The sequence below is a fragment of the Myodes glareolus genome, chromosome X (genome assembly GCF_982192425.1).
Source record: "Myodes glareolus chromosome X, mMyoGla1.1, whole genome shotgun sequence".
NCBI classification, from domain to species: domain Eukaryota; kingdom Metazoa; phylum Chordata; class Mammalia; order Rodentia; family Cricetidae; genus Myodes; species Myodes glareolus.
In genome coordinates, this window is record NC_142053.1 from 98,193,801 (window position 1) to 98,219,912 (window position 26,112).

At 36.9% G+C, this 26,112-nt stretch overlaps 1 protein-coding gene across 8 annotated transcripts in view; it reads right to left on the minus strand.

Annotated features, from left to right (window-relative positions):
• The window catches only part of Dmd (dystrophin), a 2,257,783-nt gene that overhangs the window by 180,158 nt on the left and 2,051,513 nt on the right, over positions 1-26,112 (minus strand). For all 8 annotated transcript variants that reach the window (XM_085684598.2, XM_085684595.2, XM_087902601.1 and 5 more), the window contains one exon: positions 23,804-23,864. In XM_085684598.2, the coding sequence (XP_085540724.2) occupies positions 23,804-23,864 (61 nt within the window). The remainder of the gene's footprint in view (positions 1-23,803; positions 23,865-26,112) is intronic.

Sequence of the window (26,112 nt, forward strand, 5' to 3'; positions counted from 1 at the left end):
GATATTTAGAAAATGACCAATGACAACATGGTGCACACAGCAAGCAACTTGATATCGTATTCATGTGTCCACACAAGGAAATAGTGAACAATTAAAACAACTTGAAATGGACATAAGATAACAAAAATAATTCTTGTGGCAAGAGACTGACCTACCTTAAAATAATGTGGTTTAGCTTTTGGGCTCACTTGTACAAATTTTGTGACATCTCATCTAAGGAGGTTGCATTCCATGTTTATAATATGTCCATGTGCTTTGTTACAAAACTGCCTGGGATGATTTTGGTTTCGACGATCTTCTGTTCATTTCTTATTCAGTGAGATCATTTTATGTCATTAGCACAGCAAACCAAAAAGAGGTGGTAAATCTTCTGCGATGAGGAAGGGACACTTTTTCAATATTAGACAAATCACTGCACAGAAGTTTCAAGACTGCAGGCTTTTGCAGGATATGATGAGGGAGGATGATATCAATACTATGTAATCTCAAGAGCAATTCTTGAAAAACTCCCATCACATTCTGTGTCCTGAGTCAAGCAATGCTATGAGGTCTGTAGAGCTATCAAATTACCTGTTATCGAGGTGAAAGATGAATTTGTGGTAGCCTTACTTGTCTCCCTGATATTAATCAAGAGTGTCTCACTTCAGAAGAAAGCTTACATTTGCTTGCAAAATGGTGAAGCAAGAAGTTAGGGACCTTTGGTTTTCACTGTAACGTGTATTGTTCAACAAAAGGGATGACACTACATTATACAATCATAATAAAATATCTCCTGTACTTTTATTAGGACATTAAAGTATGGAGGAAGATATTATCAACATGCCCACAGCAAGTATCTGGCTGGTTATAGGAAACTTAAAGTTATTTCTTTATTTTTTTCCGTTTCTCATAGTGACCATTCATTACTTTTGTTATGAGGGGGAAAGCTTACAAATATTAACTTCAAAAACTTACTAAAGTTCAGTTTCAACTTGGAGATGTAGAGAGATACAGGGTAGGTTTTAGAGTTAGAGCAAAAAAACCCATCTTGGCAGACAAATGAATGGCTTTTTATCAGTCTCTCTGAGAAACGATGTGACAGGACAGCCAACAGCCATCCTAAAATCTTGGGACAGGCAATTCCAGCGTGGCACAAAACCTGACCATTTAGGTCTCTGGAGTGGAATGTAATCCGGACTGGCCACAAATTCATGAAGATCAGCCTGCCTCTGCCTGGAGTACTGGGAATAAAGGCACAAGCTACCATATCTGGAAACAAGAAAGATTAAAAAAAATAACCAATGACGTTAAATTGTTCAGTAGAAAGGGAGATGATCTGGAAGGTTAGATCAGTAATTCCAACACAACCTGGACCCGGTAAGGGGGCAGCGAATAGAAATGTTAGAAACCATAAGCACAGTAACAATAAGAAATAAGCTCTATACAGGCACGTCTATAGATGGAACAAGAGAACGAATCAGTAAATTAATGACAAAGAAACAGAAATGACAAAAATTGAGCCTGGAGCTATGGCTCAGATGTAGAGGGCTTGCCTCTATTGTCAGCATCGCACAGATCACAAGTGATCGTGTACATATTTTGTGCCAGCACTTGGGAGATTGAAACAGGAGGATGAGAAGTTCATGGTTATTCCCATCTCCGTAGTAAGTCAGTGGCCAGCCTGTGCTACATGAGACTCTGCCTCAAAAGTACAAAGGAAGAAAAAATGAGAGAGAAATCAAAGACTACAGATATGACTCCGCAGTAAACTCTAAAGAGTATACTGCTTTTCCAGAGGCCCCTAGTTCTGTTCCAAGCACCAATATTAGATGGCTCCTAACTTCCTATAACTTCAGAACCAGGGAATTCAGAGCTTGTGGCCCCCACTGCATTCATGTGCCCATATAGGCACATATACATACTATATAACACTAAAAAGTAATGAAAATCTTTTTTAAAATCATCTATGTTTCAGTTAGTATGAAAAGATGAAAACAACATAATTTTAATGTAAATATAATAGTTTTCCAGCACTAGGCAAGTTTCCAGATAACAACTACTTTTTCAACATTTAACTTCTTTATTGATTCTTTGGGAGTTTCACATCATGTGCTCCAATTCAAGTCACCTACTAGTGCCCCCATATCCTCTGCTCCCACCCACAAAAGAAAACAAAACATAGCAAGCAAGCAAGCAAACAAAAATAAGAATGAAACAAACAAACAACAACAATCAGACCAACTCTTTATTTCTCCATCTTTCTTGGTTCTCCAACAACTCTTCATTAGGCCTGCTTTCCTTGGGAGCCTCGGTGTGTTATATAGTATACCCTTTTGTTTTATCAGCTTTACTAGCAAGTGTTCACTGATCTGGTTCAAGGTTCTGGTTTCTGGTACATGATCATCACTGAATACTCAGCAGAGCTCCTCTGGGACATCCCGAGGCCGCCCCGAGAGATCCTGCGGGTATTGCTCCACGGGACCAGTCCCTTCTTGAGCTCCATCAGGCTCGGAGTTGGCTACTGCACTCTGGAGAGTTGGTCCCACCCCTCACCACAGGCGAGAGCAAGGATGTGGGGGGGGCTGACTTCTCCCCCTTGCTTGAGGCAGGTGGCCCCAGTGGCCTGGACTGACCAGCTCAGCTACCACCCAGGCCTACAGCCTAACAGCTATCTTTATTTTTTTAATCTAATTTTATTTTTATTGATTTTTATTGAGCTCTACATATTTCTCTGCTCCCCTCCCTGCCTCTTTAAAGTATCTTTTGTAGGGACCGGAGGGATGTGTTAGTGGTTAAGTACACTTTTCATTCTTGCAGAGGACCTGGGTTCAATTCCTGGCACCCACATAGTAATTCATAACTATTTGTAACTTCAGTCCCAGGAGTCCAATGGTTTCTTCTGACTTCCATAGGCACCAGGCATGCACACAGTGCACATATATACATGCTTGAAAACCATTAATACAGATAAAAAACAAATAAAAATCTTCATCTTTTTCACTTTTAATAATCTTCTCCTTATTATTATTATTATTATTATTATTATTATTATATTACTACAGTTACTATTGTATATGTGTGTACAATGTGGGGCAAGTAAGCCATGACTCACATGTAGAAGTCATAGAATAACTGTGTGAAAGTGTTTCTTACCTTGCCCCTTTATATGGATTCCAGGGATGCAGAATAGGTCACCAGGATTTCATTATTGGGCACCAAGCACCTTTACCAGTTGAGCCAACTCACTAGCCCATCAGATCCTTTTTCAAGTAAGTTGCAGCTTGATACCATTATGCTGATGAAGTGTAAAGCATTCTTAAACAAAGGCATCTCTCAAAGAAGATACCTGATAACGAACCAAGGTAGAGTGAGGTATTTGATGGGCTAATGACACCCAGCTGTTTATCATAATGTATTTAAAAACATTAGTTCTGTATCAAGAGTTTGAAGAAATGAAAAAAAATAGAGTACAACATAGCAAATACTGGTTAATATCTCTCACAATGCAGAATTAGCAATGCTTAAAATTACTTTAATTGCTGCTTTATAGATGATGGAGATGAAATTCAGATGTCTTTGAGTCTGCTCTGCTACACTATACCCACTATATTAATTTTGATGCATATCTTTCCAGGTTCTTAAATTTTTATCTTTCAAAATTAGACTTTATTTGAGCTGAAATGATGGTTTGTCATGTAAGACCATGTATATATACCTGCAAGACCAGTGCTTTGTGGGGCAGTAACTGGAACTTGCTGGTTGCCAGCCTAGTTCCAAGTTCAGTGAGAGACACTGTCTTGAAGAAATAAGGCGGGGGGGGGGGGGATGACAGAGCTAGAGCAACGCTAATGTTCTCTTCCAGTCTCTGCATGTGCACAGGCACATATACCTGCACGCACACACATACAAAATGTTCATCTTTATTTTTAGCACAGCACCTGTATTTCAAAGGGGAAAGAACTTTAAAATTCACCCCCTGAACATCCATAGTTACAGTTGCTAGTTATACAAAACTAATACTAAATTAACAGCTTTGACCCGGACCCGACTTCTTCCTGACAGTGATTATGGCATGTCATAAATCATCTCTGTTTCAGAAATCTGCAGCCAAATCAACACTTCAAATTTGTTTATTCTCAGTTCCCCCATTTTTACTGTAAAAAAATCACTAATTATCCATTGCCCAGAAATCTAGATGTGATTTTTGCCTGTTTTTCTTTCTGTTTACAATTTCTTTTATGTTATTTATGCTCAAGCCCTAAGGAATTTTAACTTCAAAATGTCTCCAGAGGGTCTGGAAAGATGACTCCAAGGGTGATGGTGTTGGAAAAATCTGGGAACCTAACTTGATACCTGGAACCCAAGTACAGCTAGAAGGAGAGAACCAAGTCCGTGAAGATGTCCTCAGACCTCCACATATGTGCTGTGACAGAGCCTGTCTTACACACACACACACACACACACACACACACACACACACACACACACATTAATAATAAGCTTTAAAAATGTCTTTCCAAACGGTGCCATCCTCTTCATCAACGATCATATTATCTTGGTTTGCGAACCATCACCTTTCACCTGGCTTTCATGAAAAACCTTCTGGTATTTGTTTCCCTGGGCTTCCATTTAATTAATTTGCACCGTCAAGAAAGCTTAGTGAGTTTCCTCTTCTCTAGTACTATTCACACTGTTCTTTTTAGTCCCTCAATGATACATTTCCTCCTACTAGAATTCTCCGGTGTATGACCTCTCCTTTTGAGGTTGGTATTAACACGTATTCATCTTTGGCATCAGCTCCATTATCTCCTCTTTGCTACACTTTGGTGACAGCCTAGGCACAAATCAAATGCACCCTCTATATCTAGTATACTATCTAGTTCACATATTTTAGTACACAAATAACTAAGACATTTTCAATCAGTCAAAAGCATATCTTTAGATAACTTGAAAGTTTTTCTTATGAAAGGAGACTTTAGCCATTTTTGTGCATTAAAGTTAAAAGGCATTTTGCCATTTGTGAGAAACTGTGAAAATGGTAGCAAAAAGCCATTCGTTTAAAAAATATGACTAACATAAAGCAAAATATACCAAGTAAAAAATAACTCCATGCTAAATTGGTTAATTATGGGGGAAATTGACCAATTATATTTCAATGCTGATCTGAAACAACCTTGTAAACTATATCTTTTTAATAAATAATAATGCACTTTGTAGTTTTATGCTTTCATTTTAGCATTTGGGAACAGTTCACAAATATACTAATTAATCTCTACTAATTGTACTCATATATTACAGCCAGTTGAAGAAAGTAAATCATAGCATGTTGGAAAGTGCAGAGAAAATTCTTGTCTAAGGATAAATGCTAATTCCTCTATCTTATTCATAGCCATCAGTACACCTTTAGCGTAGAAGTGAAAGAAATCCAGAATTTACTATTTTGACTTTTAATTAAATAATATGAAATATATACCATGATTTCTTTGATTTGTTTTTTGAGGTAGTGTCTTGCTATGTAGCCCAGGAAACTCATGATCCTCCTGCTCCTTCTCTGGAATGTTGTGATTACAGATGTGTGCCATCACACCCATGTAGCAGGTATCCTACATTAAATTTATCATTTTATTCATAAAGTGTACACTTCAGTGGCACTAGGCATATAATGTGAAATATTATATCCATATATATCTATATATATATATATCTCTATATATGGATGTTATCCATTTCCTCAAGGCTTTCATTAACTAACAGAAACCATTCATGACACTATGTGACTCTCTACTGATAATCCCTCATCTAAGCCTTAGGTAGCTACGAACTGCTTTCCATCTCTGAATATGAGTACCAAGGTGCCTCACATGAATGGAATCTTAGAATATTCATCCTTTTATATCTGACATACTTTACTTAGCAAAATGTCTTCAAATTTCAGGTATGCTATATATTAGAATTAAAGTAAATTAAAATTTAAGGTTAATAATATTTTATTGTGTTTAGAAACCATATTTTGCTTATCCAATTATATGGTCACAAACGGTTGTATTTCCACTTTTGCTACTGTTAACAACAACTCTTTGAATGCCGATATGTAAGTATTTGCTTGATACTCGAGTTTTCTCTTTCCATTCTTTTGGGTATATATTTAAATGTAAAATTTCTTGATCATATGACAATTTTACATTTAATGTTGTGAAGAACCACCAAATTGTTTCCCACAGTGTTATCTCAATTTTCATTTCCAGCAGCAATGCACAAGGATTTCAATTCGTAGACATCCTCACCAATATTTTTTCCACATTTCTTTTTGTTATAGTCACCCTAAGGGGTGTACTGTGGTATTTCATCATGGGAACGCTTTCGGTTTTGTGTGTGCATGTCCTGGAGGATCAAACACAGGGCACTGTGCATACCCTTGCATACTCTGCCTATAAGCTATAGCCTCAACCCTTCTTCATTGTAGCTTTGATTTATATTTCTCTAGTGATGAATGGCATTTAGCATCTTTTAAAAATATCTAATTTCTCTTCGGAAGATTGTTACCATTTTTCTCTTCGTAAGTTAAACATTGTGAATGATCATTTTCATTTGCTACAGAACATCCTATCCTTTGTTTCCCAGGTTAGCTGAAGACAATTCCCAGTCTTTTAGGACTCCTCTTAGGCTCCAGGCTCTATTTGTCTCATGAATACTTCTTCTAATAAGAGAACTGGGGCTACATATTCTTGGGGTTCAGTAGGCATTGGAGACCTCTGATGCCTAGTACAAGAAATATCTGAAATAAATACAGTTTCGTTAACTAATTCAATAATCAGTTAAAACATTTACATTGGAAAAAAGAGAAATGAGTAAAAACTTGCTAAAAGTTTTTTTTTTTTTAATCTTTTTGTAATCGGGTAAAGTTAGGTGGAACTTTTCTTTTGTCTTATTTAATTCTGGTGCTTTGTTATAGTACAACAGACAGGCAAGAATTAATTGAGTCCTATGTGGAGAACACACATGGTAGAACATGTAGACTGAGTGAGGCAATCAGAAAAGTGTAATGAAATTTGGGAGTTAGAAGTTAGTATATCATGGTAGATTTAATTTAGACAATTATAGCAATGGACACCATGAATAATGGTTGGATTTTCAGGCTATAGGTAGGAAATAATAAAAAAGATTATATCTTTTCCGGGGTTCTGGAAAAAAATCACTACTGAACTTCCACACCTTTTAAAAAATATAAATCAAATATATTTTGATAATTTGTGACAAAATTAAAGGTAACATTTGGCAATAAGTGCACATCATTTTTCAACATTCAAAACAAGTCACATTGGGGCTGGAGGGATGGCTTAGTTGTTAAGAACACTGGCTGCTTTTCAAGAGGACCAGATTCAATTCCCAGCACCCACATGGTGGTTCACAACTGTTTGTAACTCCAGTCCCAAGGATCTGACACCTTCACATCAATGTACATAAAATAAAGTTAAGGAAATTGAAAACAACAAACAAACAACAACAACAAAACTAAAACACATTGTTTGCCAAACTGGTGTGACTTGTGGCTGTATATCCTTGGGTTACCGTCACATAGCATCAAGAAAGTTGTAGGCAGTTCAAACCTTTAAAAGATAGACTTCTTGGAAAAGAGCACATGAAATGTGGAAATTCAGAAAATATAAATGTTACAAAATGTAAATCAAATAATTTAGAATATCCCAGTGCTGACTTGAATGGAATTAGTTGTCAAAGACTAAAAACTGAAGCTAAGTTTAGTTTTATAAGGAACAACTTTTAAGAGATATCTATATATATTCTGGTTACATATATGATGCTGTCTTGTCAATATCATTCTTCTTTATTTCACAGCATAAACATAGCAATAGAGCAATAAAATTATATAAACATTATGTATATTTGGTGTATTTTAGATCATTAAATTTATCACACACTTTTAAGGTATATTATCACACTATTTAATAGTAATGTTTATTATATCTACTGCTATTGTTTAACAATCCTTGTAATAGTATTACTGGTTTCTTTTTTTATAATACAAACATTTAGAAAAGGGTACAGTACAAAAATCTAAGTTGATAAAAATGCTGTGGATAATTTCAGCAAAAGATGTTATAGACAAGCAGGGTTGTCTGAATAAAGGTATCAAATTGAGAAATATATTCACCCACTATAAGTAACCCTTTCCCCCCTATTATTCTGTTGTTTTAGTCTTGTTTTGTTTTGCAACAGCAGTGTCTGTGATATAAGCCGGACTGTCCTGTAACTCACATTTTGTAGACCAGGATGGCCTTGGAACCACCTACTTCTCCTTCCTGCATGCCGGGATTAAAGGAGTGCACAACCATGCCCAGCTTTCTCTCTATTCTTTAGAAAACTAGGTGGTCAAAATATTCTTCAACATAGAAAGAACTAGAAGGGTTTGGTGTATAAGTGTGTGTTACTTTTGTTTATGCTGCATTTGTTAATGATGTGTTTAATTTTGAAAAGATGTGCTGCATCTGTTTCACCTTGCCTGTCTAAGGCACCTGATTGGTCTAATAAAAAGCTGAACAGCCAATTGCTAGGCAGGAGAAGGGATAGGCGGGGCTGTCAGGCAGAGAGAATAAATAGGAGGAGAACTCTAGGTTCAGGAGAAGAGATGAATGAGAGAAGAAGGAGGAGAGAATGAGGGATATGCCTGGGGAGGAAGTCAGGAAGACACCAGCCACCCAGATATAGAGAAGAAGTGAAAGTAAGATATACAGAAGTGAGAAAGATAACAAGCCCCGAGGCAAAAGGTAGATAAAGAGAAAAAGGCTAATTTAAGTTAAAAGAGCTAGCCAAAAATGTTACTAAGCTACACTAAGCATTAGAAGTCTCTATGTCAGGATTTGGGAGCTGGTTGGAGGCCCAAAAGGAAAAGGCTGATACAATCTGGGTTAAAAATATGGCCGGCTTCAGATTAAGGTTTCCCCAAGCAATATTGAATTGCCGAGGGATTTTTCTATTCTTGTTCAATGTTTCTAATTTAAAATTTTTAATGTTTATGTTTCTTTTCCTAGTGCTTTATTGCATTAATTGTATAAACTTTTTGGCCAGAGAAACTACTGTAGAAGTATTGTCCAAACTGTCACATTGTATTGTTCAGTATTCCTCTGCTTATCTGAGATCCTTTGGAGGTAGCTGTTTTTACATTCTGTTAGACATCAGGGTTTTTAGCTCTTAATTTACAGAAAATGTTCTATGTCTGAGCCCTCTGCTAGAGTTACAGTGACATAACTTCCCAGGAAAACCAACTTTGTAGTTTGGCCATCTTTCCTCCGTTCTCCCATGTTAATTTTTTCCAGTACACAAGTACAGACACGATTAGCATGCTTCAAATCTACCAGCCAGTCGAGAAAGATCAAACTTCGGCCTTTCTATTGAGATGCTCTCTTTCAGCTTACGCATTTTCTAAAGCAATATATTCAAGGACATGGAATATAATTGCTAATTTTGTTGATAACGAATGAGGCTGAGCATTGTAACGATGCCTTTTGCTATTTTGTAGTGTGCACAGGAAAAAGAAATGACTTAGTGACTAAAAGTACATGGAATATGAGTTGGATAAATAGCACTAAGGTCCTTGATAATATAAGCTATTTAAAAAGATGTCATTAGGTGACTGTGGCCTCTATAAATGTAACCATTCCCAAAGGCTCCAAAAATGCATTTGATAAAGACTTTTATTAATATTTAGGTATTTATGAAATTAATCAAATTTATATATATTTGATAATGACAATAGTATTGAAGAGACAGGCAAGAAAATAAGTTGGGAATAACTGAATGGCAAATTTGAAGCGTTTTCTTCCCAACTGTATGCCAACATGGCTGCACCCCATTTCATGTGGTGTATTTTACCACCTTCCTCACTCCAACTTGTTTCACAGTCTTTGCACATTAAGATGCAGACACGCACATATTCACTGGACAACTCTAGCTTCTGAAAATGGCCTGTAAGTTTCGGTAAACAGAGTGGATTGGAGGACGGTTTTCTAAGAAATCTTCACAACAGTTTTGGCAGCTGAAGCTGATAAAAGGATGCATTGACTTCTCCAAAACAATATCTTCTTTTTTCCATTGAATTTTTACAGTTTATGGTTTTCATGTTATATATTTTGCATTTGTACGAGTGTTTTACCTGATGCATACCTCATGCCCTCCATGTTCAGCAGAGGGTGAACTGAAGTTACGGATGGTTGGGAGCTGTCACGTGGGTGCCGGGAACCAAACCCTGGCTCTCTTATCCCGTGAGCTATCTCTTCAGCCCCAGAAAACAGCAACTTTTAAGATTTTCATTTACATAATAGTACAACTAGCCCAGTAAATTAATTTTGGTTTTTGGTCGCAACCAACTTGAACATAGTAAGTGAATGGACTAATGGATCAATGGATTGACATTGCTTCTGAAATTCATTTTGACCATTACTAATCCAAATGGAATTATCTAGAATAAAATAATTTATTTTTTACTTTTATCTTATTTATTGTGTTTGTGTGTGTGTGTGTGTGTGTGTGTCTGTGTGTATATGTCTGTTTTGTATGCATAGGACGGTGTACATGAGGAGATCAAAGGACAACTTCGTGGAGACTGTTCTTGCCTTCTACCCTTATGAGGTCTCTAGGCATCCAACTCAGATCACTAAGCTTGCATCCTCATGCATATTTACCCATTGAGGCACCTCAGCAGTCTCAAGAATTAAAATAGTTGAACGTGGTTGAGCATGGTAGCAAATGCCTGTAATCCCAGCACTCATGAGACATAGTCAGATCTCTGTGCGCTCGAAACCAGCCTGGTCTACATAGAGCTCTAGGACAGCAAGAGCTACGTAGTAAGAATATGTTTCAAAATAATAAAAACAACAATATTTTTATGGAAGTTTTCTAATCTGACTTTTTCTATTTCTTTATAAGAATAGCCGTTAGAACTGTAGCTCAGTTTTCTGTGATTAGTCATTAGTACTCATCATTTTATATGTGACATATTACACACCAAGTACTAACAATGGGAGGAAAATGAATATGCTCTAAGTAGTTTCTTGGAATATACATCATAATTGGAAGAGACGAGATCTGAAACTACCAAATTATTTCCAGAATTAAACTAGAGAGGTGGCTTAGGGAATTAGAAAGGGGATTGATTACAGAGGTCTTTGCTATCCCTAAAATTTATTCTAAAATACCTTTCAGTAATATTGTGTGTGTGTGTGTGTGTGTGTGTGTGCGCGCGCACACACGAGCACATGTGCATGCTCCTAAAACTTAAATCCTTTTTCTAGTCTCGACTCTGTACTTTTCGTAGACTTTTGATTTCCTAGAACTAGATGTAACATATAAAGGGCAAGTCAATTGCCCTGTTCATCTTACTTTTCTTTTCTTTCTCTATTTAAATTAAAACGCATACTGTGTAAGTACACCTTCGATTTCAAACTGGACTTGTACAAATCATTGACTCTTATTTACTGCCAATCTATAAAAATGATTCAATGGATTATAAAGCAGAACAGAGCACAGATATACAAAAGCACTCTTCCCCAGGATGAGCCTAAAATAACGAGACACGTCATTCCAAAATGCCAATTACAGCCTCTATGATGTCTTTTCACTGGATATTAACAGATGAACGCTTTAAAATTTCTCATAGAAACATGGACATTCAAAGGAAGCCACAGTGGTGTCAAAAATCTGCAAACCGCTTCTGTGATTGTGCTCACAATTCTATGAATCCCAAGCCTCTTTACAATAAACAACGCAGACAGACCAGTATATCCTACTAAAAACATTTTATAGAGACTTTCAAGTGTCTTTCTGGCACTTAAATGCTGCTAACAAGATTAACAAGCAAGTCTGGGGAGTATTAGCATGTTTATAAGGTAGTCTGTTAAGGTCGTTCACTTCCTCTGACATTGCCCAGGAAATGAACCACAAAATGACTATTAATAACTTCCTCTCTCCCCCATCTCCACTTACATGTACATATATACATGCATAAATAAAATATTCACAATCCTTATCTTTTAATTGTAGCTATGAAGGTATTTTCATATTGACTTTTGCGAAAACTGCACATCTCAGCTTCTTTTGCTCCAACTTACACTATTCTATTATTTGATTCATTTTTAATTTTTTTCATCGTTAGAAAACTTCCTAAAGCATAAATAGAAGAATGGGGGAAAATTTAACGAATCTATCCCTATATGTGATAGAATGCTTATATTTATAGATTAGCATGGAGTGATTACATATTCAGATAGATTTTTATTAACCTTTGGGTAACACATTATCTTCAGAAATGTATCACTTGGTCTGGAGGGATGGTTAAGTATGTAATAATCACTTGCTATACAGCCATGAGGACCTGAGTTCAAATCCCCAGTACCTATATAAAAAGCTGGACATGGCCACACACACTTGTAACTCCAGTGCTCTGAAAGGGCAAAGATAGGAGGATCTGGTTCAGTAAAAGACTGTCTCAAGAAATTAAGGGGAGAGTGACAAGACAAGACAGTTGACATCCTTTCACGACCTCTTTTCATGCCTGGGTTTGTATAACACCCTACATACATGTGTGTAACATGTGTATAAGACTTATGCACACACACACACATACATACACACACACACATACATACACACACACACACACACACAAACACACACACACCATATCAGTTGCCCAAATGTCTTGATATATTTGAGTTATTGTATAAGAAATATTATTCCTCCATGAGTAGCTCTTAGGGCAATATAAAGCTCAATGCTTAGGGAAATTATGACTGTGGTTGATCCCAGACCATATTCCTTTGTCTTGTATGTGAATTCGACAGGACTTGACTTTATTTTATCTGGAAAGTGGCAATAGTATCAACTTTAATGATCAGATCAAGTGTAGAGTTGTTCAGATAGACTTGCAGTTGAAAATATAAAGTGAAATACATTATGGGTTATCTATTAGGTTACCTGTCTTAGCTCTAATCTCAGGAAATCTCCAAAAAAAATAGTGGGATATACCTCAAAGTCTTTTGCTTTCATCAACATAAGTGCATATCAAAATGCTTATATTAGGGCTGACAATGTTTTCCCCTTTCCTTTATAACCCAAAACTACAAAGAGTAACCTGTGATCTTCACAAGACAATAGTAACAGAATAATTTCATTGTGGAGGTAAGCCAAATGAAAAACTACCAGCTTTACAAGGAAGGACTAATAAGGCTGTAGGGGTGATGTCTCAGGGGTAGCCACCCAGTGGTAGACTGATCACATTTGGTTATCCTAAGAGCCTGTTTTCTACCCATAGGACTGAAAGCTGAAATGTAGAGGAAGGACTGGCATGCGGTGATAGTGGTGATAACTTTGAACATCAGACCTCTATCTATTTATTAATCTTTCATAAGTTATCAAATTACTTTTGTTCCAGTTGCTTCTTTATTATCAAATATCAACAAGTTATGGTAAGGATTCAAACTAAAGAGACCTAAGTGCTTCATTGTACAGATGAGGGCCTTATTCAACCATTCATCCTACAGTAAGTACATATTAGCTTGGACTTTCTTTTTGTATAGGGATTATATGGGCCATGGCTATGAAAAAAAAATCTGTTTACAGGGAGCTTTGTATGAAGAAGAAGTAATCAACAGGGGAAACGAAACTTCACTCTAAACCAACAGAAAAGAAAGTAAAAAATTACACTTTGCACTGACTATCTGACATCCATTGGCTTTGGGGACCAAAGTGGATGTGGAGAAGCTGAGAAAGAAAAACAGAAAGAAAAAAAAAACAATTAAAATTTCAGAAAAAGCGCAGAAGCTTCTCAGTTTCATTCTCCCAGTAGTTAATGAAATCACAAAACCTTCTGACCGGGAGCTAGACATCAGTTAGGACCTGTAGTTAGGAGCCTTCATTGCTGATGGGGAAAGCAGACATTGTTTTTGTCTTTTGTACAAGGATTTTAAAATTTGCAGCATGATAGTGCTGATTTATACAAAGCTCTAATGGTATTTTTAAAAGAAGAAAGATATGCACATATGCAGGCTATGCGGGAATGAGGGGGAGGGGAAGAAGGAATATATGCTTCTGGCTACCCCCACGTCACCCACTTCATCTGCTGGAATGACAGAGGGGTGAAATGAATAGGATTTGAAACTTTGCTGCTGAGAAACGGACATTTTCTGAATCCAGGTCAGTGTTCAAAGGCCTAATGCTCTAAGAAAATTATCTGAAGGGGAGAGGCAGTTCAGGGTTATTAAGTTATTTTACAATGTTGTCTGGGCTGCTGCCCTTTGTGAAGGGAACAGGATGCTTCTTCCCCCGGGGATAGGATAAGAGGCAATCAGAGACGCCTAGAAGAAGCTCAGGAATGTTTGGGACTTTGCACATATCTCTAACTGGATGGGAACTCTTAAAATTAAAACAAACTAATTTGATCATGACTATATTTGGGTCCCAGAAAAATTCCAAATATGTAGCTCATTCTGGGTGTATCTCTCTAAACATTTTCTCCAAATCCTAATTCTAGGTTTCTTTTAGACTTAGTTTGAAAGGAGAGGAGAAAAGCTACTCCCAAGTTTTGAGTGATATACTATGTGTATTAAGCTATATGTATTATAATTAAGGGTAATTAAAAGCCTCCTCACATGTTTTAGCTATAATTATAGATAGGATATATATGATATATATAATATATATGATATATATATATATACATGGATATATACACTTTGGAGAATTACATATACACACTCTCATGTATCATTCTGTAAACTAAAACTATAACCTGTGATTTCTTTAAGAATATGGCTATCAGATTCCTAGCTCCCAAAGTAGATCCTAGACACAATGCTCAGTGAAACATGCTTTATCATAAATGCAAAGCATCATTGATCACTGAGAAACAGAAGAGGCCAAATAAATAGTATTTAGCAAAAAAAAAAAAGACCCTGTTTCTTTGAAAATAAAGCTAGGGATCATCGAGATCTCAGTAAATAATTCTACTTCCTTATTTTTCTCATTGCATTAGTTCTTTGAGAACATGGTATAATGTATAATGTGTTTTAATTGTACACAACCTTGCTCCGTACTCCTCCCAGATGTATTCCTCCTTTGTTTCTTCTCGCCCTCCTTTTAAAACCCATAGAATATAATTTCTGCTGCGCAGATGTTTCTGGATGTGGAGCTATCACTGAACATGGATGATCCAGCAGGTGTTAACACCCTTAAACAAAATGAACTCTCTCTCTCTCTCTCTCTCTCTCTCTCTCTCTCTCTCTCTCTCACACACACACACACACACACACACACACACACACACACACACACACAGAGAGAGAGAGAGAGAGAGAGAGAGAGAGAGAGAGAGAGAGAATCAATTGCCAAAATCTCCTCAGCTAAGGGTGGGACTTTGCTTCTTTATGCTCCATGCTACTTCCTTATATGTAAGGTGAAATCCAGGCTCAGATGGACTGAGTGAAATGTCAAATCATACTATCAGATAAAGAAAGACAGACTATGGAATTCCAGCTTGGGTAGTGCTAGGAATAGAACTGAGGAATTTATACATGAAAGAATTCAGGTTTCGATATGAATGAATCAGGTATGTCTGTGAAGTGTCATTTCCTATGCTTTAAGCAACACGAGAGAAGAGAAACTCAACAAAAATTGTAGTATAAGGGGCTGGAGACTGCTCAGTTGTTCAAAGTACACTTGATGCTCTTTAGAGGACCTAGGTTTGGCTTCTAGCACTTAAATGGTAACTCACCCTTTTCTGACCTTTCTGACTTCTGACAGAAGCAGGTACATACACACCTGCAGACAAAATGCTCATACATATGAAATAAAATAATAACAAAATAAAAAAAACGTTTTAAACATAGTATGTTTGTAAACATTAGACTTTATGTCTAGAGGGTATGAGTGATGAAGTCATGCCATCGACTTAAGCTGACACAGAGCAGGTAGCAGTTCAGTTTAGTGGTAGAGCCCTTGCTTAGTCATTGGGTCCTAGACCCAGCATGGGGGAAAATGATTCATACATGTGAGAACGTAAAAACAAAGTCTGGAAGCTGAAAAGCACAGAGAGTTACTGTCATATACGTGCACTAATGCCATTCATTCTTTGAAATATTTACCAAGCATATGCTATGACATAATACACTAGAAAAGTAGATACAGTATATATTCTTGTTGAGCCTCTCATTGAAGTTATGATTATACAATTTAGCTTATGAAACTGTGAGAAAGGAATGTAAATAATTTTGCATAGACCCGTGAGACATAGAAGTTAGTAATGTCTATGTCTCCCAATGAACTCTGCAAAAGCAAAGGCCATGCTCAATACTCTGTGTAGCACTTTTGCATCTTATTAACTTTCTTTCAGTTAATATCTTAACCTGAGTTGTTTACATGATTATATCATCAATTAAGCAGCACTGACTTTTCCTTTCCGGTACTTCCAGAGCTTAATGAGACTCCACGAATACGACCTTTGGAGCCAGCAAACTGTGGAGCACAGCAGAGAAGACTGACCTCTGGGTTATCTTTCTTTACTAAAGCCTTTTGAAAAGTCAGAGCATCAGGGTTTTGACAGTGATGTCAAAACTTTAATTACTCACAGATATTTACCAGTGTTCTCAAAGACTGACAGCTCAAATTAGAGAGTGAATTTGATTTTACATTTATTTCATATCATCATGGGTGCTAAATGGCTAAGTAGAGGATTCAATATCATTTGTCCTTTCCATCCTGATAAGATTGATGGTACCATAAGAATCCTCAAGAGTGTTATGAAGATTCATTTTCTCTCCTCTAGAAAACTGTCACAAACAATTTCTATTTCAAAGCCAACATGCAGAGAATGATTGAATGTCAGAACTGGAAAGGGCCTGTAATAGTATGTGGCTCTGCATCTTTGGATGCAGAAGGAAAAACTGAGGCCAAAAAAGTCAAAGTGATTCACAAATACACAAAGAGTTAGTTTATAGAGGGATTGGAACTGGATTTTAAGCCCTTTGATGCACTGTTTTCTTAACATTTCCATTACATAATGTCAGTTGATAAAAGTTGCTTTGAAGGAAAATATACACAAAAAGGATCTTTCCAGAAACGGCACAAAACTGTAGACTACACGATGTGTTCTTAGTCTATAAATAGCTTTGCCAGCATTCAACTGATAATACAAACCAAATGTCAGAATACTAGTACGGCTCTTAGAGTAGTGAGATAAGCAGTAGAAATGGAGGAATGTTTTCTCAGTCAGGTAGCACAATCCAATGTTCTATATAAGAATAGTGTAATCTTCTCTAGGTGACAAGAGATCAAGTCCTTTTCAGAAGATACAGCCACTGTGAACCAGCCAATGCAGAAATATTTCCCAGGATGGCTGCTGTTAAAGCTCAGAGAGAGCTAACCACTGCTTCCTCTGCATGTAAGTTCTCATACTGAAATTACAATAAGTAATTCAAAGAAAAAAACAAACCAAAATGAGCTATATCAATCCCTGACACAACTAAGAGTTGGAGCATGTATGACAGAAACATATATTTTAAACACAGGAGACATTTCAAACTTGAAGATCGGTGTGGAAATTAGGAATCAAATTACTGTGGTATAAGGGCAAGGTAGTGTTGAGACTCAAAGGCTACTGGAGTTATGGAACATCAGTCTTAAGACGAGAGTATGGTCTATGAACTTAAACTAGAGTGCACACTGACAAGATACAGAGGAACACCAATACCAAAAGACAGATCTAGGTAGTTGGCCACAATTCCATGCAGTAAATCAAATGCTTCTCATACTTCTGGAGCTATGGTAATAACAGGTCACAGAATGCTGGAGAGTCAGAACCCAAGCCAGTAATTTTATCATTACTAATGAGAGATGTTGAGTGAAATAAATGTTGAGCAAGAACCAACTGGAAGGTTTTGAGTGACTCAAACACATTAAATGGCTGTAGAAACATGCCTGGAATTGAGAATGGTGAAGGGGTAGATCAAGCGCTCTCTCTCTCTCTCTCTCTCTCTCTCTCTCTCTCTCTCTCTCTCACACACACACACACACACACACACACACACACACGCGCGCGCGCGCGCGCGCGCTGGCCAGTAGTATAAAATGGAAACTCACTTGAACCTAATAAGCACTTTATGTTAAAAAACAAATAAGGAACAACAACAAAATAGTTAAGACTTAGTTTCCCCAGAACCCCATTTTTCCCTCCTCCATCAAGTACCTAGAAATATTTAGAAAAAAAAAACAATGCAATGCATTATTGCTGATTGAGTCAGCAGATTTGCTACTGGGCTTTATTAGCAGGTTCCTTCCACTATTTAGCAACCACAGCGTCTTCTCTGCAGGAAAAGGACCAGCTCGTCTAAAAAGCCAGTCCTTCCTAAGGGACAGCTGGCAGAAATATAAGGTGAAGCAATTCATCTGGTGATACAGAAAAGTAGCAGAAAATCGTCCTCCAGCTAGAACTAATCCATGTAGAACAGGTTATGAGCTCAATTGGTTGCTCCATTTCAGTATCAATGGGGGACAGTAAATAGCATTTACATTCTTCATGAGTGAGTGGAGACTAGAGACGGTGCTAACAAATTTAATAACCAGTATCTGGGATGTTCTACTCATGCTATCCTAGGGAAGATATTAGAGAGCTGGAAAGGATCCAGGGAAAAACAGCCAAGATGATCAAGGGGAAAGCTTATCTTTCATTCAAGGGCAGACTAAAAGACGAAAAAGGATTAACATTTCTCAAAGCAGGAAGATGGAAATAAAAAAGCATTAGTTGGGGTGGGGGATGTGAGATTAAAGTCCACAGTGGGTAAATATAAATGTCTTCTTTGATTTCCAGAGCATTTAACCAGAGCTGTTTGTTGGGGTCAAGAGATGTAGTTTGAAGAAACAGTAAAACATACCTTGATCTACATAGGACTCAGTATAACCATAGGAGTTATTTCTAAGATAAGACTGAAGCCACACATGGGAAAAGTTTTGCATAGCTTTGGGTAAACTTCACTGGCAGTTGTTTTCCAATCCATCATTAGCAACTGGGCATGTAGCACCCTAATTTTTGGGATGAAAATTACTAGGTTAACTGACAAAACAAACAAACAAACAATAAACACCACTCTCGCCTCCATATGGGATAGAGCCCTGGGCTAGTTGCCATGTCAGTCTGATTCAATGCGATATTTTTATGCTTTTATTATGGCATCTATGTTGGAACATCCTGCGTGCAAGTTTGGGATTCCTAAATTCTTCTGACAGTCCAGAACATAGAAGAATAATTTTCGATCTCATTAAGTAAGCAAGAGAGTCCTAGTTCTTGGCTCTGTTTGGTTTCCCCATATGGGAGTATGAAACATAAAAAGGTGAAAGAAATCCTAACAGAACGCAGCAGCTGGTTAAAGGCTATTATACTGAAATTTTCATGAGTTTGACAGTAGGCCAAAAAACTACAAAATGGCAGAGAGGAGAAAAGGCAGTTGTAACAGGTTGAACAATGTTGGTGGTTTTTTTTTTTTCAGTGGCAATGAAAGCTGTAATCAAATAACCTGATAGAGGTGCTGGCAGAAATAAGAGAGCCCCAAGGGAGAGGGAAATGAAAACTATAACAATGATGTATGCTATGGACTAAACTAGACACACATGTAGTCTGAAGTATCGAAATGGAGGGTCATAGGAAAAGCTGGGGTCAGGACACGCATAAACACTGCCTGATTTCCAGTCCACGACAAACCTGTTGCTAATGTCTTAACACCTCAAGAATGAATGCTTAACTCAACAATCCCGTGGGTCTTATGCTATTGGTATGTAAACTTCTTGTTATCTGGATAACTTGCCATTGAAAATACAAAATTTAGGTGAGAACATGACTTTGTTTTGACAATGGGAAGTGGTGATAGCAAGAAGGACTGCAAAACACCACCAGCTAGACGCAAGAAAGCCACTGCCATCATGAACTCACAACTGCTGCCTTTAAAAGCACCGGGTCTGCATAGAATTGGCCCTACCAACAGTCTTCTATGGACTAGAGAATGCCTCATGGGACAGCCCCCCCCCCCGCATAGATGAACAAATTCTGGCTACTAACAAATTTTGAGGTGGGGGAGTCATTGTCTTCAGCTGTGCACCAACTGATAAGCCCCCCAGGATTCAACCTAAAGTTCCCCAAACTCAGGGTCAAACAGATGGCTGGGATTAAACTCACTGGGTCATGAAACAAAAGTCATGAATGTGGGAACAAAATTTGTAGGGAAGAAAGAGGGTTTGATAAGAGTGGGGGAGAAAAATGAGAATATTTTCCTTATATGAATGAAATTGTCAAAGAACAAAAACTGTTTAAAGAAAGACCCTTAAAGACAAACAAGGTGGGAACTAATCAACTGATTTTCAACTCATTGTCAACTTTCTAGTTTTGGATCAACAAAACATCTATGATTACGAATAGGGTTTTTTTCGAACACATAAAGTCTCCTGAACCTTATACTTAAAAATAATTCACTTTAACTGTGGAGTGTTCGGCTCTAAAGGGGAACATATATATTGTGCTCCTTCTTTGTGCAGGGATACGTTATCATTGCAGATAGGGGGCTGACATTTTCTAAGAGCCATAGTGGTGGACAGTCACAGGGAAACAATATTAGCTGGACATGATGAGGACATTGCACATATGAACCATTGCAGATGTGACTATATGCATATGACCTGTGCAAGATCAAATCAGCCAAAATCCTAGTCTGGAAGGAGAAGGGGTCTTAAAGCCCCAGCCAATAGCAACTGAAGGCTGCTGGTGAAGGAAGAATCAGTTTCCTTCAGGGATGTGATCCTAGAGAGGCTACAGAGGGTTTAATAAACAAAGCACATGAAGTTGGAAGGGAAAAATGACGGAAAGATGGCAGGGTAATTGAAGGTGAGGGACTGGGGAGAGGATTTGATTAAAACACATTACAAGCATATATAACATTCTCCAACAATGAAATATTTTAAAATAATTTGCTTTAAATGTATTTTAGACAATGGTTATGAATTATAAAATAAAATGTCACTGAAGTGTCTATTTTATAAAGGTTTGGTTTCTGTATACTGTAGCTCAATATTTTAGACTTCTATTTGAGAAATTTTGCAATCCTTAATTTTAAGCAACTTATTAATGGAGAATGTTCTCCATAATGTTTTAGAGGTGCCTATGAAAAATGAGGTGACCTCTCATTCTAGGAACTTCAGAAGCATTTAAGGCCTGCAATATCATCTTTCCACTAATTTCTTCCTGTCTATCGTTTGAGGTCCTTTACCATTTAACCAGGAAGAATTGAGTTCTTGAAAACTATTTAGAGACACTATACTAGGTTTGAAAAATGACATCTGAGGATTAAAATAGAAAAAAATCAGACACATACATGCATACAAATATAAAGATGCACACGAATGCATCTTTAAAGCAATAAGGGCTTATGCTAGGACCTGGGCATATAGATTAGTGTTAGTGTGCTTGTCTGGTATTTGTAAGACCTTGGGGTTTCATCTTTTAGCACTCTAGAAAACCAATCCGCCAGACCCCTAGTCAACCAAGCTAACTAAACTAACATGTGAGTGAGTAAAATAACAAATTTCAAAATAAAGATAAAATTCTTGAAAAAACTTTCAGATTTTGGGATTCTGAGTTTATACATGGCCATTGAATGACTAAACTAATTGATTGTGATAGCTGAAAAGGGTCTTAGATATCCTTTATTTATATAAGTTAATTATTTGCCCATGACTACATAACACATAACAGTCAGGGATAGACTTTGTGTTTTCATTACCGCAGTCATTTTTCAGTATGTAAAGTAGTGCTGGGTAAATAGGATATAGAGTTGCTCTCTTCTGTCACTGAGAAGCAGCAAAGAGACCTGCGTGCTGGCAAGTGGGGAAATAGAGCATTTTAAATTTTCCACATGTAATTTTAGATGGCTGAATTAATTTCCACTGACTCAAAGCAAACTACAGAGATGTATTGTATTAGATTTAACACTGAAGCAGTGATTCTAAACTTTCCTAATGCAGTGACCACTTAATAGAGTTCTTCATGTTATGGTGACCCTCCTATAAAATTACCTTTGTTGCTATTTATAACTGTAATTTTGCTACTGTTATACAATATAATATAAATATCAGATATGCAGGACACCTGATATGTGAATACAATTGGGTTGTGACCTGCAGGTTGAGAATCACTGCACTAGAGAGAAGAGAAAGATTTAGGAAACAAGGAGAATGTGGTAAAACCCTTGTGAGACTGTTAACGAACCTACACAGCAATTCAGAAAATCAGTGCAGCACAGTGATTTTTTAGATGGTTCTAAACCTTCATGCACAATCATAGAAAAAGAATCTTTATTGCAGCTGATAATGGCAATGGGTAAAATTGAGCGCTTTGCTGATGCACTAGTAAGTTTAAGATCTCTTAATCAGAAATGAAATCTGCACTGACAAAAACACTGAGGTAGTAAATCACTACAAATGCTTTGAACAAAAGGTTCCATAAACACACAAAAACACACACAGACACACACACACACATTTAAATCTACACATTATTTAGTAAAATGTGTACCTTAAATTGGTGTTTATAACATGTAATTTAGAGTCAAGAAATGAATATATTCAATATAAAAGACTGTTTTGAGAAAGAAAATCATAAAGTAAGATTAAAACATATTAAAGAACTTGAGGTTAAAAGGTACCTTATTTGAGAAAAATTTAATATAATAAAAGTTAAACCATATACCTGAAGAATATGTCTTGCTTTAGAAAGTCCCTAAAGTCCCTTCATCGTCATTATTTTGAGCTAACAAAATAGAGGCATGAAATCACAGTTCTCAAGAACTGAAGTAATGAAGATCTAGGGCTGTAGTTATTGTTTTGGAACTGAATTATAAAGAATTGATGGGTAGCAGAAGAATAAAAACATCCTTGATAAAAGATGGCATGCTGAAAAAAACCAGGGAAATATTTAATATTTTTATTCGGACTCATGCCAAAAGAAAGTTCAAAGACTTTAGCTGCGACTGAAGACCACTTCACGAAACCAATTATTTCCAATTGTTGTTGGGAGTAGCCAATTCCAAGTTAGATTGAAGTTAGACTCTTGCACGATTGATGAGAGACTGTTAAACCATCATAATAACTCAATATTCCTTCTCCTTCCTTTTCTGTGTCAACTCAATATATCATAATTTAAGTTTCATAGGACATCCATCCTTTGACTCTTTTCCATTGACGGGCACAAATGGTCCCAGGAAAAGAGCTCCACTCTGATGCTATTATTAGCTAACAAAGGCTGAGAACTGCATGTTGAGAATGAACAGCTCAGCTCCACAAATTCTGTACTGTCTGCCTATGGGCTATGTGACAAATAATTCATTTAAACAGTTTTGTAAATATCACTTGTAAATCTCCCACCCCTGTCTGAAAACGAAATGCAGAATCCTGTTACATAAATAATATTTTTTGTCAAATAATCACTCCCGCCATCACAGATATTACCTGAGTATTTTTGTTCTACTGTGAAAATTCTGCTCACTCTCAAAAACACACCTTATATGCTTCATTAAATGCATTGTTCCTGAAAGTGGTTCCCTATTGCATCAGCAAATCTAGAGGGCTAATTTCAGCATGAGTTTACTATCAAAGCTTTCTTGGGAATAAGAAGAAATAGGTATTGCAGAAGAAGGTAACCACTTTAAAAAGAAATTTCTTTGTGAATATACAGATCAGATAAAATAAATGCTCCTTTAAGAAAGTGATTTTTTTGACTTACTTAATATAGTAGGGCACTTTGTTTGGTGAGATGGCTCTCTCCCAGGGACCCTGGACCGAAGCTGCAAAAGGATGAAAAAGAAAGGCAAAGAGGTCAAATTCATGACAAACAGGAAAGACAGCATTATATCACCAGAATCACAATTTTACTCTGATATTGGTCTGTTTGCTCAGTTGCTCATGAAGACAGTCTGTATTAATCTGCTGTTGTGAAATTTCTGGACTACACTAAGTGAAATTGAACTCATTCGGGCACAAAAATTAATGCAAAGGGCCAGGAGGATCCTTTTACTGCTAACCCTATACTAGAAATAAAGAAAATGAATGAATAGACTGACGGCTTTGCTCCACGGAGTGCTTCCCTTATAATATTTCCTGGTGTTGCTTTTCAATATTTTGTTATTTGATTGACTGGGTTTTATTAGTTTATCAGATGAAACATCCCCCTGTGATATATTTGCATTCTAAGTTATTGAAATGAAGATACTATGCTTATTAGTCTGGTATGCTTATTTTATTTGATTAAAGAGGATCCAAATCCATTTACCAATTACATGCTTAATTGGGTATTTTAAAATGTCAATTGTTCACCATATTATTAGAAGAGACAACCAAAGGTGACAGAACGACACCTGATAATAGCAAAGGATAATAAAATTTTATTCACAGTCTGGTCACATATATGTGTACTGCCTGTATTTGGAATTCATTTAACGACTTTATTATACATAAGTCAAACCAATTATCTTTAAACTGTTCTTTTTTTTAAATTTTAAGGTGAGGCCCAATTCTGTATGTCATACTGACCTTGAACTTATTATTCCCCTTCCTTGGCTTCCTGGGTAGCTAGGGTTATAGGTGTGTGCTATAATTACCAACTTTTCAACCTTTTTAAATGCTTAAGTAGTCGGTTTCCCCCCTTCTTTACTAAAGCTGATCCACTAAAAGTATCTTTTATGTACTGCTTATGTCTAATTTTTTTCTCCACTGAAGACAAAATAATCCTGTTGAAAAGGCACTGTAACATCTCTTCAATACTGCAAACTTCCTCTAGAATAAAGTTTTAAGATATGGGAATTTCAAGAATCATACATCCTGTGTATCTCGGGTTCAGCATTTTGTACAGACAAAACAAAACACAGGATGTGTGATATCATTTGAAATAAAAATATAAAAAGCATGATCTAGCAATTCTCTCTCTCTCTCTCTCTCTCTCTCTCTCTCTCTCTCTGTGTGTGTGTGTGTGTGTGTGTGTGTGTGTGTGTGTGTGCGTGCGCGCGCGTGTGCATTTCTGAATCTTCATCCCACTAATAACTGGAAGCACAGCTGATGCTATTATTGCCTTCACTGAAAATCTCTCAGTAAATTCACAGTGTATTGAGATGGAAGAAAACGTCAAAGCTAATATATCCTTGACTCCACTGTATAATATGAAAGAACAGCTTCTAATAAAAGTTAACTTCCCCCATGCCAGACAATTTAAGGATAATGAAACTCCAGCTTCTTTGTTTTATATAGAGTAATAGATGGATTGCATTACCCAACCTTTAACCAGGCTTGTCCCTTGGAGATATGTCATTTAAATGATATAAGAAATGGATTTGTATTTAGCAGGTAATTATGCTTTTATACTTTTTTTGCAGACAGAAATCCTTAACAGGGAGGAAAAAAGACATTTAGCTGCTTCTTTGAAATAGTCCCTAGTCTTCCATTTCTCTCTGTCCTTTTATATTCTTTTCTTTTCTCTTCACCTTGCTTTTCCCTCTTGCCTTTTCACCCCGCCTTTGTCATTCTCTGCCAACTCTCCACTTGCCCTTTGATTTTTCCTTCTCTGGGTTACAGTTTTTTGACCCTGATTACTTCACATTTGTAAATAATATTTGCTTTGAAAACATGGGCTAGACTGTGCAGGCTATGCGGTCAGAATTGAGGTTTTGAGATTCTACCAACCTAAGCCTGGTTTTGTAGGAAGCATGATGGAGAGGCAATGATCCCATCTCTTGGCTGATTAGTGAAGTCTCTTCTTGAAAATCATGTCATGTATAAATAAGGAAGAACAGAACTCCAGAGAGTATTTGGTGGTGAGGCTTGTGAGGCTTGTGGGCTGTGAGGGTATGAATGGTTACACTGACAAAAGAAAGGCTATTCCTTCCTCAAAGATCTCCAAAAACCAAGGCTTTGTGATCTCTCTCATCGTTTTCCCTAGTTCCTTATCATTATAATGAATTGGAAATTCTTTCTGATTCCAAGGAGGAGGTATCCCCTCTTGTAACAGAAAAACCAGTTTGTTTCTCTAAATGGTTCTTTCTC